Source organism: Electrona antarctica, assembly GCF_951216825.1.
Source record: "Electrona antarctica genome assembly, chromosome: 16".
NCBI classification, from domain to species: Eukaryota; Metazoa; Chordata; class Actinopteri; order Myctophiformes; family Myctophidae; genus Electrona; species Electrona antarctica.
Genome location: NC_136797.1, coordinates 26,027,166 through 26,048,376, shown reverse-complemented (window position 1 = coordinate 26,048,376; position 21,211 = coordinate 26,027,166). Strand labels below are relative to the sequence as shown.

General features: G+C 45.6%; 2 protein-coding genes across 2 annotated transcripts in view; both read right to left on the bottom strand.

Annotated features, from left to right (window-relative positions):
- kiaa1958 (KIAA1958 ortholog) overlaps positions 1–21,211 on the bottom strand; it is a 218,481-nt gene that overhangs the window by 69,772 nt on the left and 127,498 nt on the right. The gene's annotated exons all lie outside the window — the stretch shown is intronic.
- palm2akap2 (PALM2 and AKAP2 fusion) overlaps positions 1–21,211 on the bottom strand; it is a 158,777-nt gene that overhangs the window by 50,779 nt on the left and 86,787 nt on the right. The window contains exons 7-10 of the mRNA XM_079523956.1: positions 21,106–21,127; positions 19,064–19,207; positions 15,855–16,709; positions 5,239–5,324 (exon numbers count right to left, since the gene is read on the bottom strand). Coding sequence (XP_079380082.1) covers positions 5,239–5,324; positions 15,855–16,709; positions 19,064–19,207; positions 21,106–21,127 — 1,107 coding nt within the window. The remainder of the gene's footprint in view (positions 1–5,238; positions 5,325–15,854; positions 16,710–19,063; positions 19,208–21,105; positions 21,128–21,211) is intronic.

The following is a 21,211-nucleotide window of genomic DNA, read 5'->3' as shown; positions in this document are numbered from 1 at the left end:
TGCAAGTGGATGAGAGGAGAAATCCGGTGACGTCTATTTATATATAACTCTATAAGCAAAGAGACGTTTGGTGTCTGGAAGCAGCTATTGAAAAAAAGATACTGTTCAATGCACTGCGTCATGTAATAGTGTCATACTATTGTGATTCATATCTATTTTCGGACTATTCTATCATTATCTCTTCCAGTGTGTGTGTGTGTGTGTGTGTGTGTGTGTGTGTGTGTGTGTGTGTGTGTGTGTGTGTGTGTGTGTGTGTGTGTGTGTGTGTGCGCGTGTGTGCGTGCATGTTTGTGTGTTCAACTATTCCGCAATTTTGAAAAACATTTTTCATTTTTCAAAATAGCCGATCTACATCGACACATTGTGAGCTTCTACTGTAGATATTTGAACTATTTGAACTATCCAAAAATGTTTTTACTTGCACACAGAGTCTATCGCAAAGAAGGCTACCAAACCTATATCACCTCAGACAGTTGAGGGATACATACATACATACAAGGACTCAAGAGAAGGTCCTGAAATCCTTTTACTCTTCTACCACTCAAGTAGTCTGGCATAGCAGGGGCGACCACCGCCCTCTGGTATGGAAATCGCTCCTCCCAGGATCTGCGAGCCCTGCAGAAGGTGGTGGTTGGCCAAGTGCCCCACCGGCCCCACCACAGGTCCCTCCCGGCCTTGCAGGACTCATACAGTACGATATAGCAGGCGCTCGAGCAGAGCAAAAAGGTTCTGAATCTGAAGGACAAATCAGCCCGGCAGATGCGGACAGCCAAATTCAAATGATGCATCTCAAAGCTCAAGGCTCAACACTCACAAGTCTCACAGCAAGAGATGTCTTTCCCCTGAGGCTGTCAGAGCCCTGAACAAGGAAACAACAAAAAGCGAATCAAAACTGTGTTTGATCTGCGACAATCCTTTCTGCTCACAACAGAGCATACGACGTCTTGGGACAAAACCCCCTGCACATATTTGATTGTTATTGTACATTATTGTACTTTGTCTTTATCATATATGCACTGTACTCTTTATTATTGCATATTCTATATATAAAGCATATTCTAAATCAAAGCCCGTGTCTTTCTCTTCCGTGAGGAGGAAGCCCAAAAAACCCACGTGAGGCCTTTAGGAGGGCCATTCAAGCCGCAAGTGGAGCCTGCAGCACCACCGTTGCCCAGGTGGAGCCTGCAGAACCATTTCGGCTCAAGAATCCACCACAACTGAATGAAGTGTCTGGTGCTGGGAGTCTGGTGCAACGCACAGGTCCTGGACCTGGTGAGAGCAGGAGTGGACCTGGTGAGACGTAGGAGGGGCTCGGACAGGAGTCAACCCACAGAGCCTAGTCCTTCCACACGCCAGATTAATCTACCTCCCAGTACCGGCAGAGTAGGTCCAGAGCAACGGATTCTGTGGCCCTGGTCTTTCCCAAATGGGACTGATTGAGGGTAGCTACTGGGACGTAAGTCGGGACTTGATCACCCCGGCTGGGTCGCCTGAGTGAGGGGTATGATGTTCGAGAGGCCCGAAACCCAGATGACCTTGGGATACATCACTGAGGATACATACGTCCCAGGTGCATCCATGTGATGTTTTTTCGTCATCCCCCCTTCATATTCTGTACACAACACATTGCTGCGAAAGGTTTTTAACTTGTTGTTTGCCTTTTCTACAACCCCCAAAAGTTGTAGCCTTACTTTATTCTGCAGTTACGCAGACAGATACAGACAGACAGTAATACAGATAGATAGATAGATAGATAGATAGATAGATAGATAGATAGATAGATAGATAGATAGATAGATAGATAGATAGATAGATAGCACACAGCCATCCTGACTGTCTTGTCTAGACTAGATATAGGCCATATGTTATTTATTAAAATCAGGTTAAGGTCATTTCTTCATGTAGGTTACATTGTTACTGCAGAGGAGAGAATGAGAGAAGTCCAGACAGACAGACAGACAGACAGACCGTTAGACCGTTAGACAAATAGACAGATAGATAGATAGATAGATAGATAGATAGATAGATAGATAGATAGATAGATAGATAGATAGATAGATAGATAGATAGATAGATAGATAGATAGATAGATAGATAGATAGTCTAGACTACTACTACTGCAGCAGCAGTGTGTTCTACTGACCTCGCTTGGTCAACTCTGTCAGAAGAGACAGCTCCGTTTGACGGACAGCTCACTAATGAGGTCACTAACCACCAGCCCTATTCATTCATTAGCCTAACGACTAACAAGCCTGCGACACTGCGTGTGCATAATTTGCGCATGTAGCGCCTTACAACATATAGCAGGTCATCACGCATGCAAATTACATTACGAATGGACTGTGCAGACCTTCCTCTCCTCTGTCTTGAACCAGGCTGTGGTCATTATTATAGAAATAAAACAACAACAACAATATCTGACACCACACTAATAATAACCTGACAGCAGTGATGATACCCGCTGTAGCAGGCAGCTGTGCCTACATTTATTATAATAACTTTATTGATCTACCTGTGTAAAGACAGCACCGGCCGACCAACCCCTTCCTCCTGGCTGGGACTCGATCCTTCCTGGCCGGCTGGCTGGGACGTGCAGTAACGCAGCAGTAACGTGGCAACTGGCAGGTATTGTATTTTTTTTTTTATTAATTAGAATTATTATACCGCAGGATAAAGCGCCGCATGCTGCTCAGGAACAGGAACGGTCAGACGGACGGGCGAGCCTAAAAAAATGCCGTTGGTTGGTTGGGTTGCACTGTCCGCGAGGCGGGCGCGTGAGTTTCGCAGGGCCGTGACGACACAACACTCTTTTTTTGGGGGGGGTAGGAGGAGATGGGGTTGTTTTTTTCCCCCCCGTTTTTTTAAGCACGAGCTTTTCCAGGTTCCAGTTCCTTCCTCCTCTATTATCTCGCGCGGAACAGAGACGGGGTCTCTCTCTCTCTCTCTCTCTCTCTTTCCCCCCTCCCTCTCCTCCTCTTTCGAGGCACCGGCACGCGTGTTGAATAATGCAGGGCTGAGAGGTCCCGTTGTGTTCACTTCTGTCCCGTTCCAGAGCAATCAGGAGAGAGCGAGCCGCCCCGCGCAGCGCCAGGCCAAGCACAATGAGACTCGACCCGTCCGATCAGGTTACTGGCAGCACTGTGCTCTATTCAACAATCTGACCCCCCCGTAACTCCCCCCTTTACAACCAGTGGTGGTGGAAAGTAGCACCTTTTCACACAAGTAGCCTAGCTGGCTGCCTATTATACCCCACTTAAGTTGAACCCTAAAATCTTTTTTGTACATTTTTTCTCTCCCCCTATTCTTGGGGTCCCTGGCACAAAACCTATTCAGAGGAGGGTCCATGACCAAACATATTTCAATTTTTGGGTCCTTGGGTTGACACGGAAATGTTTGAGAACTACTGCCCTATATGACATATAAGGGCAGAAGAATAGGGACACAAGGACCAACGTATTTTCACCCTGGTTGCATCAAAGCCAGATGTGATGAGTTGGGACATATTTGAGCGCTGCTGCACACGTATCATATGACGAGACAGAGCTCCCTGCCGAGTTGCACTTTGACGAGCACCGCTTGCCGCTTAGCCTCGGTCCCATGCCTTACTCATCTGCGAGGAGAAAAGCCTGGTCACAACCTAAAGCAGAGAGTGTATCAGCGGAAGTGTCGGGCCGGAACATCCGGCAGATGTATTTCCCCCGATACGATATTTCTTCAACCAAAAATCACAACACACATCATTTCCTTGAGCGGTACTTCCGCCAAAATCATGCAAATTCCGTCCAAAAAAAATGAAAGCTTAGGTCTTGCCCAGCGTGCTTGCCGCTTGGCATAATGGCATCGGACACTCACTTGCCTACTGGCTCGCTCGGGCGTCCTCATGGGCCTGCCCTCTATTCCCCTTCTGACAGTGCGCCTGGCATGGTTTAAATGTTTTTAGCAGACGCGACAACCATGGGCGAGTGACAGACTGGCCGGGCAAATAGGGCCAGTGTCCAGGGGCCTACCAGGGGTCCCTGGTCCAATGACAATTTACATATATGAAAGAATATATATAGAAAGAATACATGTCTTCTTTCTACAAAATCTCTGTGTCATGTCATTTGCGTATTTGGAGGAGAACCTCCCGACCGATCGACTTCAAACTGTGTATCATCAAGGGTGCGATGCTTGGCATGAACTCAGTTGGATTGCCGGTTGTCCAAAGCTGACCGATATGGACATCCTATACTAAAATTGCCTAACCCGTGGGTCGGCCACGGAACCGGGTCCGTGGGTGGCTTGGTGGATCGTGCCGCGACCCTTGGGGGCCAGAGCCCCCTGTCAAATGCACATATGGACGCAAATTCCCATGTCAAATACTGTATATGGAGTCAAATGCACATATATGGAGATAAACATGCAATATAGAGGAACAGAAACAGTGTCAAATGCACATAATGGAGATTTTCAACTTGCACTGATGTCAAACAACTATAACACTAGCTAGCTTACTTTCGGAAAAGATCTAATTCTATTCATATCAATTCAAATGGGTTTTATTGGCATGAGAAATATACTTTTCATTGCCAGTAGGAGTGAATTAGCAACAAAAAGTATATAGCCTACTAGTACTTATATACTGTATGCAGTCTAGAATAAAGACATGTGTAAACAGAACTGTCTAACATTATAATATTGAAAACAAATATAGTTAAGTTATCTTGTGTTTTGGGCAAACGCAACTCTCTCCAACTCTTTTTCAGCCCACTGTGAGGACTGTCTGTCAGTGACGAGCGTCAGCCGTTCAAAGCTGTGCATGGAAGCATTTCTTTTTTCCCCCCCAGAGGGGACAATAACAAACTCAGAACCCTCCAGAACAATTACGTTCCGTGACAAACGGGAGCAATGGTACCCACCACGATAAAGCAAGCAGCACCGCACCGACAATGAGCAATGTCTGATTAGGAGGAAACAGTGAGACCGAATGGCATTTCAGTCATGTCCCCCTTTTCCCAACGGATGTCACACAGCACACACCCTTTATTCACTATGAACGCACAGCTGATATGTACTGTAGAGTAGACCTGCATAGAGCACGCACGCACACACACACGCACGCACGCACGCACGCACGCACGCACGCACGCACGCACGCACGCACGCACGCACACACACACACACACACACACACACACACACGCATACTGTACATGCATTCACTGACACACATGTGCACAAAACCCCACACACACTCACCATGGCAGTGTGTGGATGTTTGACAGGAACGGTCGTTTGATGTCCATTCCCTGTAGCCATGGCAACCCTTGGTGTTTGTCTGTATCCTGTAACAGAAACAGATATCATCATCATTCTCATAATTGTCATGATGGATTCAATTTTGCACTATTATTAGCATCATAATTACTGTCACAATCAAAGCATTCTGATACCCACACACTCACAAACTCTCCCTCTGTCTCTCTGTGGTTCTCAAACGTTTTCATGTCAAGGTCAAAATTGCTATGTATTTGGCCACCCCCATCTGAATTTGTTTTGTACTAGGGAACAGATAGATACAACAGTTTTTTTTGGGGGGGGGGGGGAAATAGCAGTTGTGTGCTTGTAGATCGACTCATTTCACACAGCCGATGTATATAATACGGTTAAAGTAGTCAAAAATGATTTTGATGATAAATGAACAATCTTTTCTGTGAACCCCATGGAACCCCCTTAAGGACCTGAGAATCTCTGCCAGCTCTCTTTCTTTCTCATTGTCACACTCTCTGTATCTCTCCCCCGGTGTATAAAATAAGGTTAAAGTGGTTAAACAGATATTTTATGCTACATTAGCTGGGGACCCCCAGGAACCTTCTCAAGGACCCCTGGGGGTCCCCGGACCTCACTTGGAGTACCACTGATGATATATTGTCAACCAGCAGCGCACATCATGTTTAGAAGCGGTATATTGCAGTGTGTGTGTGTGTGTGACGTGTGCGTGAATCACAACTGTATGTACATACAGTACTGTATGTGACCAGCCTTCTATTGTCTGCAGATAAATCAATTAGTGTTTATTAGCCCAGAGAACACGCCCATCCTGTGTGCTGTGTGTGCGCATGTGTCCTATGTGTGTGTGTGCATGTATGCATGGTGTATGTGTTTGGCCTATTGCTAGTTACAGTATCTTTTCAGTTATTGGTTGTCATGACATTTCCATTATGATCATTTGTCATCACACAGACACACACACTTCCTCAGAAGTGTGAGTCAGAGTTCGCTTAGTTTAGATCACGCGGAGCAAAATGACAAGGCTCTGTACACCAGTGGTTCTCAAACTGGGGTGCAGGGACCGCCAGGGTCAAATGGTTGATAGTTAGAAACCGAATGGAATCTTACCGTTAGGTCCATGTACACCATAGAGTATATAAAAGGATAGAGACTGTACTGGCGCGAAGCTCCGCCCCCCCCAGCTATTCATGTCAGTGGAAGTTGCTCAGTGGCGTTTTGAAGCACCCGGAAGACTGCCGGAAGTACCGTCTCAGAACGTCTACTTCCGCATTTGACCACCAAATTTTGGTGGTCAAATGCAGAAGTGCAACCGAGCGCTCAATGTTAAAGCCCAGCTGCACGGGGTTTCCCGGTCATGAATCCACGGGTCTGCCTGTAGTCCCTCCTCCTACCACTAGGGCCCAGAGCTTCAACGTTGAATAGCCTCACTGGCCCCTTGATGTACACTCTGAGTTATGGGGGTCCGTGACCTTACCAAACTGGGGGTCCTTGAAATAAAAACGTTTGAATGAGAACCACGACTACTGTCTGTGTCGGTCTGTCTGACCGTCTGTCTATTCGGCAGCAGTATAGTGTAACCTAAATGAAGAAATGGGCAAATCATGGCTTTTTAGAAAATGTTGCAGAATAGCATGGTCACGCTCATGTAGACAGTACAGATGCCCAGTGTTCATTGTTGTTTTGTCTCTCTTTTTGAGAAGCATGTCTATATTATGTGTTTTCTTTCAAACTTAACGTCAGTAAATCAAATCATATCAGATCAAAATGACTGTAATCTGATTTGAACAAATAACAGAGCTTTGTCAAATGGCTTTAATTATCTGCATGGTGCACATGCAGCTCAAATTCAACAAATTTGGGCTCATAAACTGTGTAAAGGTTTTAGTATGTAAATGTATTATGTATTGTGTTAAAATGTAGTGTTTCACCAATTATAATTTACAACGTATAAAAGGTTCTAGTGTCTGTGCCTCACAGCAAGACCAAAGGAGTGTTTTATTTTTTAAATAGTTTTTATCCCACGATTTTGCAACCCATTTTTTCACCCACTGTCAATTATCTAATGTAACCATGGGGGCTACACTTCCTCTGCCAACCTGGGGGGGCAGCGGGCAGCGGACTGGCCTCATGCTTCCTTCTATGCATGAGGAGTCCAAGCTGCTTCTTTTCACCTGGCAGGGGGGAGTTTCCCCGGGCCGGACGTAGCGCGTGGAAGGAACATATTATTCTGACCAGTTCCTTTCCCCTCCATCAGGCACCCTGGCTGGCCAGGGGAAGGTAGTTTAGAGACCAGGATTACTGCATGATCTTTGTGAGGGTACCTACCCTAAGACCAAAGGAGTGTTGAAGGGTTTATATTAACACTATTGTTTAGGTGAATAGGTGTGCATTTCATGTTCCTTTTTGAATAATATTTATACATTATAGATTGTGATTGACCGGGGGTGTTTTAACTACTCAAACTTGAAGGGTGTACACCAGTATAGTGAGATAGCTAAGCGTGTATTCACAAACTGTATTATTCATGATTCCCATTCTTTGCTTATCATTTTTATTCATGCAGGCCTGGGGATGTGTATGATTAAAATGCCTGCACTTTCACACAGTTGGCTATACTCATACACAGATTACACACATGGCTGTTCTGTGATGGTGATTAACCTTGTACTGTGAACAACTGAGAAATAGATCTTGTTCCACAGCCATATTGACATACTGTAGTTGTGTTAATTTGTGTAGTGTGACTTCCTTCTCAGGTGCTTCCAATGAATGATACTAATTAAGGTTCTTCTGGCATGGGATTGGCTAATCTTGGTGTACTGAGGATCTTTGATCACTACTTCCTGTACCATTTGATCTCTACTTCCTGTATGCATGTGTGTCTGCTGTCTATTGTCGTAGAAATACTAGACAGGTATGCTTAGTTTTCCTCACTGCTTGCAGACTTCACCATGTGTCGTGCAAAAGTTGCTAAAATAGCCGATCTACATGCTCACCACGCCTCACACAATTGGATTTCTGCCTATAAAAACAGGGAGAGCAGGTAATGTCTGTCTGTCTGTGGGTTTTATAAATATTTAACCAATGATCAAAAGTATTAACAAGCATGTGTGACAACATCAATCTACACTGGATCCATTGAAAGTTTTTTTTTTCCATTTGCTGTTTTCAATAGTGATAACTGTACTACTGTAATCTCATCAACCATCATCCCCATTGACTGTCTCTTAGTCCTGCAGGAGACAGTGGGGGCTGTAGCATGCCACTTGGACACAGGACAGAGACAGTGGGGGCTGTAGCATGCCACTTGGACACAGGACAGAGACAGTGGGGGCTGTAGCATGCCACTTGGACACAGGACAGAGACAGTGGGGGCTGTAGCATGCCACTTGGACACAGGACAGAGACAGTGGGGGCTGTAGCATGCCACTTGGACACAGGCCGGGGTCTGATCAGCCATGGCCGGGTTACCACCAAGATACCCATGTACCTGTGTAGATACTTCCTTAATGTTAACGAAGTCCACACCCACAACACCAGAGGGAGTGCAACGAATCATGTTCAACCCAGATTCGGCACAAACAAGGGACTAAATTCTTTTCGCTCCTATGCCACCAAAATGTGGAACGCCCTACCAACAGTCATTAAGACATGCGAATCCCTTGACTCCTTCAAAACCGCTCTCAAAGGGCACCTACGGATGGCTGCAATTCGAAACTGGCCCCCGTAAAATCTGAATCCCCCCCCACCGCCCCCCCCCCCTTTTCCCCCTCACTGTATATGTTTCTTTTCCCTTTTTACCTCCATTATGATGAATTCCTGTACTGTTCTTTGTCTATATAGAAGTGTCTATTTGTACGTCTCTAAATGTTTTGATGAATTGAACATGGTGGACCCTGTTGTAAACAAGTGTAATGCTTAATTGGGTCGTCCACTCACAGTTAACAGCCTTTGTATTGAGTTTGTGCTTGAAATGTACTGTAATTCTGCAAACTGTTAATAAAATTTTCAATCAATCAATCAAACCTGGAGGAGGGTGTCTGTTGTAAGACCCAGAAACACCCAATGATCCCAGGTTTACAGCACTGACGATGTGTCCAAGTGCATGCATCAGTAGATGTAATTAACTAATAATACAGTAGCCTACTGTATGTCTCAAGTCTCAACTTTTTAACTCTAATAATGTTTATCCGAAGATTTTGCAACCCTTTTTTTCACCCAGTGTCAATTATCTAATAGTAATCTTGGGCGCTACACTTCCTCTGCCAACCTGGGGGGGCAGCGGACTGGCCTCATGCTTGTTTCTATGGATGAGGAGTCCAAGCTGCTTCTTTTCACCTGACAGGGGAGAGTTTCCCCGGCCGGACGTAGCGCGTGGAAGGAAGTTGAAGGAACACGTTATTCCGACCAGTTCCTTTCCCCTCCATCAGTTTAGGATTACTACATGTTTTTTGTGAGGGTACCTACCCTAGGGGACACAGGGAGAACATGCAAACTCCACACAGAAAGACCCTTTCGCCAACCCCACCTCGGGTATGGGCACTGATGACATGGAGGAGAGAACACGCCACCAGCGGGAATCGAACCCAGGACCTTCTAGCTGTGAGGCGACAGCACTATTGGACTGTGCCACCGTTCCCCCGGTCAAGTTCAACTTGAGTATAGCCCACAGTAATAATCTGTTGTTACTGTTGTGTGTTTTGTTTGTTATCAGTTAAATTAAATTGGCTATTTTGTCAATGTATGAATTCTCTGTGGAAAATCTGTGGACCACTTGAGATGATGAGATCTCAAATAATTTAAAATATAATTATGATAATGATGACTATACTACTACTAATAATGATAGGCCTACACGTATGTACCGGTATATGGATGTATGTCGTAGCGGCTCATTTTGTGTAGAAATGCGTTACATTTGTAGCTACACTCTTGAGTTACAAATGAATACATTCACACTGAAGATTTTAACCGTTTCATACTGTTCAATCTCCTTCTACCCAAGATGTTTAAGGAATTCTTAAAACACTTTTTAGACTTTTAGCTGACAACCTTTCTTCGCCAACCGAGACAGTCATGAGTGCTTTATTGACCACTTTAACCTGGCATCCTATGTTGGGCATGTCTCGATGCGACACGTTGGGAGCTTATAGATCTCCTAGTCCAGGGGTTCGCAACGTTTTTGGCCGGGGACCCCCGGAAATGCTTTGGCAATGTCTCGGGACCCCCGCCCCGCCCCCCTCCCGACCCCCAATATAAATTAACTGCTACAATAACCTTAAACCATTTTGGGCGGGAACCCCTTTTGATGTTTTAAGCATTGTTATAATTTAGCTATTGAAAAATAGCAGATCTACAAGCTCATAGCGCGCCACCGAGTGGCGCGCTATGAACTTGTAGGTCTGCTATTTTTGAAAAATCGTGAAAATATTTTGGGGACCCCCCAAAATAATTTGGCGACCCCCCGAGGGGTCGCGACCCACGGGTTGAGAACCCCTGTCCTAGTCAGTAAATGACATCATTGATGTCATAACTAACCCTATACGTATAGTTCTATCAGGTTCTCCTATAGACAATGGCACACTGCACACTTGGTGGAACTCTTATTTCTTTCTCTATTCTTTTTTTTTTAATTTATGATTTTTATTGTGATATGTATTCCCCTGAGTCTGAAATAAAGATTGAATTGAATTGCTACTTTCAATGTTCACTACCATTATTATGACACATTGGGAGCTTGTAGAGCTGCTACTTTCAATGTGCAACACCATTACTAACGAATAGAATATGCACATCACTTAGTTGAGGTGCTGGGTTGGAAAGTGACATAAGAAAAAGAATAAACCCGAACACTGCTCTGCTCCAATGTAATTTATAGCCAAGGCTCTTCATCAGGTTAAACCCAAATTACATTGGGGCAGATGAGTGTGCAGGTTTATTCTTTTTAACACATGACATACAAAATGAGTGGTTAAATGACAGTTTGTTCTTCACCATTCGTCTGTTAAAACTACGGATAATGCAAATGATGTTAATGGTGATGATAAGTTAATATTCCTGATCCAGTTGCTATTCTCAGAATGTCAGTGGATTAAACCTCCTGGCTGGAACTCCCTGTAGAGAAGGTGAGACCGAAGGCCTGAAGGAAGGTTCTCGGCAGTGTCTTGTTAGTGGCAGAGGGTCAGGAATGGATGCAATGAGACGAGCTGTGTGGGATTCACCGCCAAGCAGCCAATCGAGAAGTAGGGGAATGTTAGGGAGGACAGAGAGAAAGAATCACAAGCAAGAGACGGCCGGCAGGGGGCACTGTCGAAACTCAGTTTTATTGACCAGAGAGAGAGAGAGAGAGGGAGCGTGTGACAGGTGAGTTTAAAAGTACAGTCTGTGAGTTATCATTCATAATCATAAAAAGGTAGAGAGAGAACACAGCGAGTTGTTGAACAATAGAAAATGGCTCTGTTTTTTTTGTTTTTGTTTTAATCATCCATAGAGCTGGGAGGGTAGGCAGGCAGAAAGGAGAGAGAGAGAGACACCTAGAGCCTCGGAAGGGCAGGCATGGCAGTGGGGCTGTTAACACTGGTCAACAAGTCTGTTGGTCGCCTACAGCTCCTTGTGTTAAAACGTACAAAATAAAACACACGTACACACATAGCCTTGAAGGGCCACTTCACCCCCTTTTGCAACCAGATCTTATTTTAATGATGTTTGGGAGACAAGAAACACTTTCCTGGGGTTTTTTTTTTACGTGTGTAATATGTGTTTTTAGATATTTTTACTTAGTATTTCAAAGTGCCAGTGATGATATGTCATGGACACTGGTCTCACTTCCTTCCTAGACTACATGTTGTCTCAGTAAAAGACAGCCCCCCCCCCCCCCCCCCCTCTCCACAAGGTGGGGTGAGTGCAGCAAAGCATTATGGTCATTGTAGTAATCCAGCAGTGAGACCAGTGTGACAGTGTCCATGACATCACAGACAACTTTGACCCAGAGAAAGTGTTTCTCGTCTCCCAAACATCATTAAAATAAGTTCTGGTTGCAAAAGGGGTGAAGTGGCCCCCTGAACAGGGGAAACAGGCACAGTACACGACACCCCATCTGCTGCTGTCGGAGCCTGGGGTTGAGGCTGTCATCATGACTGTCTGTGTTGTATTGTATTGTAGTGGTTCCCAAACTTTTTTTTCCTTTTTTCTTTCAAGGACCCCCACAACTCTTGAGAGTGTACAGATGGAACCAAATGGACCCATAAGGGTCCATTTGGTTCCATCTGTACACTCTCAGAGTTACGGACCTGTGAAGGGTCCATTTGGAATGCCCTCGAGGGTCCCTGGACCCCCCACTCGGAGAACCACTGTTGCATTGCACCTCAGTTGTGCAGTTACAGTTTTTTTAGGCGGCGTGTCGGAAGTTGTGCTTTGCCACACATGAATACTACACTTCCCATGATGCACATCTCCATGCTACCTGATCAATCATCTAAACCAATAATCATGCAAACGATTAATCCGGGCAGTCATTGAGGAGAACAAGCTGCATTCAATTTGAAGATTCTGCTGCATTTTTTTAAACACAATCAAAGGTCCACGTTTGTCTATACTCTCCCCCTCTTTGCAACGTTTTATAAAATCTTCATTATTGTATCCTCTGGCTTCTGTTTTGTAAATCTTCATTATTCATTACAGTCTCTCTCTGTAATTATAATCTTTTCATTCTTCATTGTGATATTTTTTTATGGCTCCTCAGTTTACAGACATTAGTGTTCAAAGATGGAGGTGGTGGTGGTGGGTGGGTGGGTGGGGGGGTAACGGAGAGGAGGAAAGGGTTAATGGTGAGATTTCACACGGCAAAGCGTTGACGTTAGCCAATGAAAAATAGTCCCAGTCATACAGTTATCATATATGGCATCAGAATGACATCATAACAATGTCTAATAATGTCCATAATATCATTTCTACTTTGCTATAATATAGATGTGGAAAATAAAATCATTACTAAATAGAATATAGTGTATTTACATTCATTATCTATCTATACAGGACCCCCAGACCCCTGGCCCCCTAGTGGCCAATAAAGTAAGGTCTTGACTGACAAAAACCGGCCAATCACATTAAAGCGTGTACAGCTTGTGGCCAGTCTCTCCAACTCTTACACTGACCAATCCAAGAGGTGCGATTGTGTCGCTGTGCAGAAACCCATATTAGGAAATATGTATGCTACATATGGGGTTGGTTGGTTTTTTACCACAATTCCTTGTTCTTGGAATTGTATTTGTATGTATTATTCTTTTTTTGTTCTTTGCTCTTTATTTTGTGTTTTTAAAGGATTTTTGCTGCCTTTGTGGTTCGACCATCTTCTCAGCTGCAGTCAATGTGACATATTGACGAGGCAAGTCATCGACTAGAAACAACGGCTACAAGTGTCTACACATCGTCTCGTATCCATCGTCATGCAACATGGATACAGGTGTCAGAATATCAACACATGATTTGATGCTGGTAATTCCAGACCTCATGACTCGTAGCACCGCATGTCACTAGCATGTAAACCAGGGGGCGTGGCCCGTAACCATAGCCACAGCTGGCAGTGTTTCTGTCTCTTTGATTGGATAAAGGGCCGTTCACACCAAGCGCGATAACTACTGTAGGACTATAACGAGGATAGTTAATGCGAGCGCCCACACCGATGAACGATAATGTTCCGTAAACGTGCTGTGCAGCGGGAGAGAGGTAGAGAGATATCCACCGCTTCTGTGGTGCTGAAAAACGCAGGCAATAGGATCTATGGATGATCTATCTCTGGTTATTAATTACAAGGAGGCGAGATAGTAGTAGCCTACCTGAGGTAATGGCATGTGTAGCCTTATCTCCGTAATTAACACAGCTTTCATAGGGTGAGCGAGATCACTTGCATCCCAGATGTCCTTCTGATGGATTTTGATGGGCCGTCAAGGTTTATATCATTCATAGAAAATGCTCGGAAAGTGGTCCAAACTATATTGTTTACGACCACTTCAGTTAGAATGATTTTTTTTTAAAAACTACATAGTAATCGTGCTTGGTGTGCACGGCACTTGAGAGTTTTAATGAAGTTTATTCAAAAGACTATGGCCAGTTTCACAAATGCGGATTAAGTCGATTCCTTCCACTGAAACTTCCTTCCAATATGGATTAACAGATCTCTGCTGGTCCTAGACCAGCCATAACCCTAATGCGTCGTCGGTATCAATCCAGGCTTTGTTTTTTCACAGTTTCCAATGTGGACGTACTAATGCTGCCGTTAGCTTCCCGTGTTTCCTATGGCCTCTAAAACAGCTGGGCAGATTCTCATTGGTTGTTCGAGGTTGTTCTGTAAAGATCTCGTTGGCTGCTGAGTTAGGAAGTGTAACTATAATAGAAGGAAGTGACCTCAGCAGTGGAACAGCTGGAGCCGATAGACAGAATATACACCAGAGAGAGAGAGAGAGAGAGAGAGAGTGAGAGAGAGAGAGAGAGAGAGAGAGAGAGAGAGAGAGTGTGAGAGAGAGATGAACAAAGAGAAGTTCTATTACTGCTAAGTAGTGTGAAAAAAGTCTCCTATGGCAACAGATGTGTCATTCGTTCAAAAGCCTGTTCATTCAATTTAAAAAAGAAAAGAAAAATAATTCAAATGAACAGAGAAAAGAAAGAAACCTTAAAAACATCCAGAACACCATTTCAAACTGAAATAAGTACATCTAATAATAATAATAATAATAATAATAATAATAATAATAATAATAATAATAACAATCCTAATCATCTCTATTCAATTTTGACTATTGATGTGGAAGAATTAATAGGCACATAAAGAAAACAAGGCCTCTCCACCCTGGCAACAGAGTCCATGTGACTGGGTGGTGTGTGTGTGTGTGTGTGTGTGTGTGTGTGTGTGTGGGTGGGTGTGTGTGTGTGTGTGTGTGTGTGTGTGTGTGTGTGTGTGTTAAGAGATGTTGCAGTCAGAGGCATATGGATAATATAAAATTCTCTCATTTTCTCGGCCCTGGGCTACTCAATAACATGAGTATGGTGTTAATTTAACTCAACACACTCGCAGCGTTAAATTAACAGTGACGACTTTAAGTGATTTAACGCTGATTGTCCTTACAGTCATACTGTGTACCTATAACTCCTTACATAGTGATTGATGGTTTTTAATACAGCTGCTTATATAATACTCTGGTTACACAATAAAGTCCTCAGTGTTAATTTGACTGTGAGAGTGTGCATTTTATTGTGTGGCACTCACTCGTGATGCCTCCATTTTGACCCAGAGACGAAAGAGAGGAGAGACAAGAGTAATGTTGATATTACTCTGTGTTGTGTGTGTGTGTGTGTGTGTGTGTGTGTGTGTGCGTGTGTGGCGTGTGTGCGTGTGTGCGCCAGCCAATCAAGTCCAGGAAGAAGAGCGTGAGGATGAGGAGAAGGAGGAGGAAGAGGGAAGGTGGGGGGGGGGCTTCTGTTAGTAACCATCCAGAAAGAGTAGGATAAGAGAGGAAGAGGTGGTTGGTGGGTAAGAAGATTGAGTCACATGAGGACGCAGCACTGACAGCGTTTCCTCTTGTCTATACCTGTCGCGGCGGTGAGGCCCGGCGGGAGGAGGGCCGGGGTGTCGGAGGGGATGGCGGGGGGCGAGGAGCCGCTGTCGGGCTCGCGAGCGTCTGACGACAGTTCCGTGCTGATGGCGTCCGACGTGGCCGGCCGCCCGGACACCAGGTCGGCCGCCGTGCCGTCGACGAGCGACTGGTCGGTGACCGTCTTCTCCCGCAGGGACTTCTCGTCGTCGTCGTCGATCAGGACCACCTCGGCCTTCACGGCGCCGTCGAAGCCCAGCAGCCGCCGGCTCTCGCTGGTGTCCTCCACGTCCTGGTAGCCCAGGAACACCATGGTGACCGGGTGCTCGGCGCTGGCCTGGGGCGGGCTGGCCAGCTCGGCCGGCTCAGGGCCCGGCGCAGCGGCGGCGGCGCGGGGCTGGCTGGTGACGGGGGCAGAGGACGGGGGCATCATGCCCAGCTGGGGGTCCCTCTGAAGGGTCACTGCAGGTGGGGCGGGTGGGCTGTGCGGCACAGACGGCGGGGCGCAGGAGGGCGGGGAGAGGTCGTCGATGTCCAGCGGCGACACGTACGGCTTGACGGCGGCCGGCGGGGCGGTCGTCACCGTAACCTGGCTCCTCCCACCACCAGCGACGGGGTTGGCCGCCCGCTGGATCAGCTGGTCCACCTGGGCGGAGCTCCAGCCATTCTCCGTGGCGGTGGTGGTGGCCACGGTGCCCGAGGCGCTGACCTCGTACACCACCTTCCTGCCGTCGTCGTAGACCTTGATGCCGCGCGTGGCCGCGTCCAGCGGGTTCACGCGGCTGGACGACAGGACGCGCTGCTCTCCCGTGCGCGGGTCCTGCTGCACGTTGATCTCCATGGCAAACATCGCTGTTACGGGGTGGGGGGGAGGGGAGGGAGGTGGGGGGGAGGATGAGGAGGAGTGAAGGGAGGTGTGTCGGGAGGAGGTACAGGGTTCAGGAAGGAGAAGCAGAGGGAAGGGCGTGAGGATAAGGGACACAGCACACGTCACATGCACAAAACAGTGATTCTCAACCGTAAATTTTTTTTGCGGGCCTCCATTTGATACCTCCTTTTTTCATCTCTGGGCCCCAATTTATGGTATAAAAATCTCCCGTGTTAGATCTGAGAGTTACAGACAGACCCATAAAGGGCCCTGCCTTTCGGAAACAGTGATATAATTATTATCCAGAATCATTAGCAGAATCATTTCCATTAAAAAAGGAATATCTGTTCACCTTCAGTCAGTGGTAGTTTTTGTTTTAGTGGAATGTCTGTCTTGATCTTATCAGAACATTGTGCACAATCAGTTGAATCCATTAGAGCAAATATTATATATCATAATATTTATCCCATTTATTTTAACCGATTAATTTAGAACACCAGGTGGGTGTGGGTTGTCACATAGGACTGCAATGAATTAACCCATTTTGAGCGAGAACCCCTTTTGGTGTTACATTATGTTATAATTTAGCTATTGAAAAATAGCAGATCTACAAGCTCATAGCGCGGCACTCGGTGCCGCGCTATGAGCTTGTAGATCTGCTATTTTTGAAAAATCCTTAAACTGTGCCTCAAATCTTTCAGAAAATTGTCATGATTTAGAAGACATTTTTTTAAATTTCGACGTCAGGCCTAAATGGGTGAAACGATGTTTATCCATCTGATGAGGAGGAGGAGGAAGAGGAGTTATGAATCACAGAAGGGCACAATGTTGTTACATCAGACTGTAGCAAACAGACAACATATTATTTTATTTTAACACTCAACAAAACAAGGAATAAACCATTTAGTAGTTTTCTTACTGTGCCTGGTACCATTTCTGAACTGTTGACTGGTGTCAACTATGATATAAATAATGATACCAAACTGTTTCCCACAAATTCTTCGTCCACCTATGTTTGGTGTGTGTGTTTGTTTTGCATGTGTCTGTTTATGTTAAGGAAAGCAGAGATATTTTTACTGATCCTACTCTAAACACGCACGCACGCACACGCACGCACGGACGGACGCACGCACGCACGCACGCACGCACACACACACACACACACACACACACACACACACACACACACACACACACACACACACAGTTAAGTAAAACAAAATGTAGTCACTGTAAAATTGTGGAATAAAAATGTAATTACAAAATTCATACAGCAGAGCCTTTGGGCTGCTGTGTGGAGTGGAGACGGTCCACATGGCCACTGGAACTCCCCCAAAGACACACAACTTCTTATTTTGAGTGCATTTAAAAAGATAAAAGATTGATTGTGTATACAAAAAGAAAAAAAAAACAGTTACAGTATATGTAAACACTAAACAGCGTAATGTAATTTGAGAGCAGTGTCCAAATTGAGGTGGTATGATTCAGAGTTTTAAGTTTAAATGTAATATTAATTAAGAGTACTGCAATTGGCGCGTTTAAACTACGCTGTTTTAAAAAATATATATATGTAAAGGCATACAGTCTGCCCTCTCATCTTTAGATGTGAAATGTGTGAACGACCCACAATGTCAGTCTAACTCAGCTAAATAATAATACAAATAATAATAATAATAAGGGTAATAATAATAATAATAATAAAATAATTTGATAAAGACATTGAACGATTTACACTATGTAAGCTAAACAATAGCTAAGCACAGGATGTTCAGAAATACCCTTCCTGTTTACTGTCCAAACAATACCTACTTCTATGACTAATTATATCTATCCATATATCTATGACAATACTAACAGTACAACTACAAATACTAACAGATATCAGTCTACTATTCTATTGATAATACTACTACTATTATTACTACTGCTAATATCTACATTCTATTACTTCTGCCACTATTGCAATGCTATTTGCTGCTACTACAACAACTAGAGCTTGTGTGTGTGTATATGTGTGTGTGTGTGTGTGTGTGTGTCGCGCGCGCATGTGTGTGTTGTTCGAGCCTCCATGGCTGCAGTACATGTGCGCTCGCACATGTGTGCACACATGTGCCTATCTCTCCATGTCTGACTATGTGTGAGTGCGAGTGTGTGTGTGTGTGTGTGTGTGTGTGTGTGTGTGTGTGTGTGTGTGTACTGTATCTCTGTAATACCGTTCTATATAATCTATCTTGGCTGTAACCCAAAACCATCCTCCCCCCCCCCCCCCCTCCCCCCCACACACACACCCCAACACCACCACCATCACCCCACACCCCCCCCCACACACCCTTCTTACCAGGTCGTGATGTGGCGTTTCCCCCAGAGGGTGGTCCGGGTCGCGGCGTGGCGTGGTCCCCAGAGGCTGGTCCGCTGACCTGGGGCTGACTGCTTAGGACTGGGTGGTCTGGGTGTGTGTGGGACATGCAGCCGCCAGCATCCACTGACCAGCAGCACAGCAGGGGAAATGACCGTCAGTCCACACACACACACACACACACACACACACACACACACACACACATGGCTCATACCCTAACAAAAGCACGTGAAATACACAGGCAAGTAGCACAAGCAGTGGTGCACACACACACACAAACTGAGCACGCACGCGCACACACACACAGCACACACAGAGCACACCCATAGACTCAGTGGCCACACCTCTGCGTGACACACACACACACACACACACACACACACACACACACACACACACACACACACACACACACACACACACACACACACACACACACACACACACACACTCACTCACTCACTCTTTTTCTGTCCCCTCACTTGTCCCTAAACCCCCCTACTAGCAGTGCTTATGCAGCAGAAGTGTGTGTGTGTGTGTGTGTGTGTGTGTGTGTGTGTGTGTGTGTGTGTGTGTGATTTAGCAAGAACAAAGCGTTTGGAGCTGTATTTCTGGTGAATAGAGGGGATCAGTACAGGCTGCAGAGTCATGACCTTGTGTGTGTGTGTGTGTGTGTGTTTTTGTGTGTGTGTGTATGTGTGTGCGTGCGTGTGCGTGCACGCGTGCATGTGCGTGCTCGCGTGCATGTGCTTGCTTGTGCGCATGTGCAATTTGCAGTTTTTGGACGCAAACCCTGGCCTGCGTCCCCCCTGCCTCAGCGAGTCTATTATCCACACAAACCCAGATCTGGAACCCAGCTCAGCGGACAACAATATCATATCCTCTATTTTTTCTATTTGTTTTACTTTTTTTCCCCTCCCCAATTGAAGCTTTATGCCAATTATATCCTCCCCAAACACACACACACACACACACACACACACACACACACACACACACACACACACACACACACACACACACACACACACACACACACACACACACACACACACACACACACACACACACACACACACACACACACACACACACACACACACACACACACACACACACACACACACACACATGGCAGTGACTCAACCTGCCAGCCCCCACCGGGAGGATTGTGCAACTCCTCGTCCTACTCCTCGCGCCCTACACTCCCTGCTGACAGGTGCCGCCCCAGCCGGGCCAGCCCACAGGGTGACATGCGGTGACAATTATCACCCCCCGTCCCCCGTCCCACTTTCCCTTCCCCCGAAAACACTCGCCAATTGTATAGATCAGTGGTTTTCAACCCTTTTCATATCGCGGTCCATTATATTACTTATTCAGCATTTGAGCTGGACCACCATTGATGATGACATTTAGCCTCTCAGACCCAAACCTTTGTTGAGCTAAATAACAATTCTTCTACATTCTCTAATTGTGTAGACTTCTTTTAAATTACCGGTAAGTAACACAGATGTTTAACAATAATTTAACTCTTAGGAGCGGAAATGAAACCAAATGGAGCCGTAAGGGTCTCATTTTACGCTCTCAAGAGTTAAAGATCTATATTTACAACGTTTGGTTACAAACTCTCCATTTATAGCTGGGGACCACCTGGAATCCCCTCAAGGACAACTGGTGGTCCCCGGACCACTGGTTGAGAACCACTGGTATAGATAGACGCTCGACAAAGCCGGACGCACCGAGGTGTATTCGAACCCCCAGACTTCAGTGTTGGTGGGCAGCTACAGTACATTACCACCGCGCCACCAGAGCACCTGCTTTCCTTGACAATGAACACAAACAATGCAAACACGACAACAGGCACACGCACTACAACCGCTCGAACACAACACCGAGTTAACCAAAATGAACCCTAGGGCGTCCCTATATTATTGTGGGGCAAACCTTCAGGGAAAATAGACGACCTAACAAACAGGTGCACAGTGACTAGTACTGCTGAGTGAGTGGGAGGTCTTACTTACCTCCACCTGTAATCATCAGACTCTGTAAGAGACAGAAGAGAAACAGTGTCACCATGCTGATACCTAGTGGATTATCACCGCATTCATTCAATTGACATTGGATTCA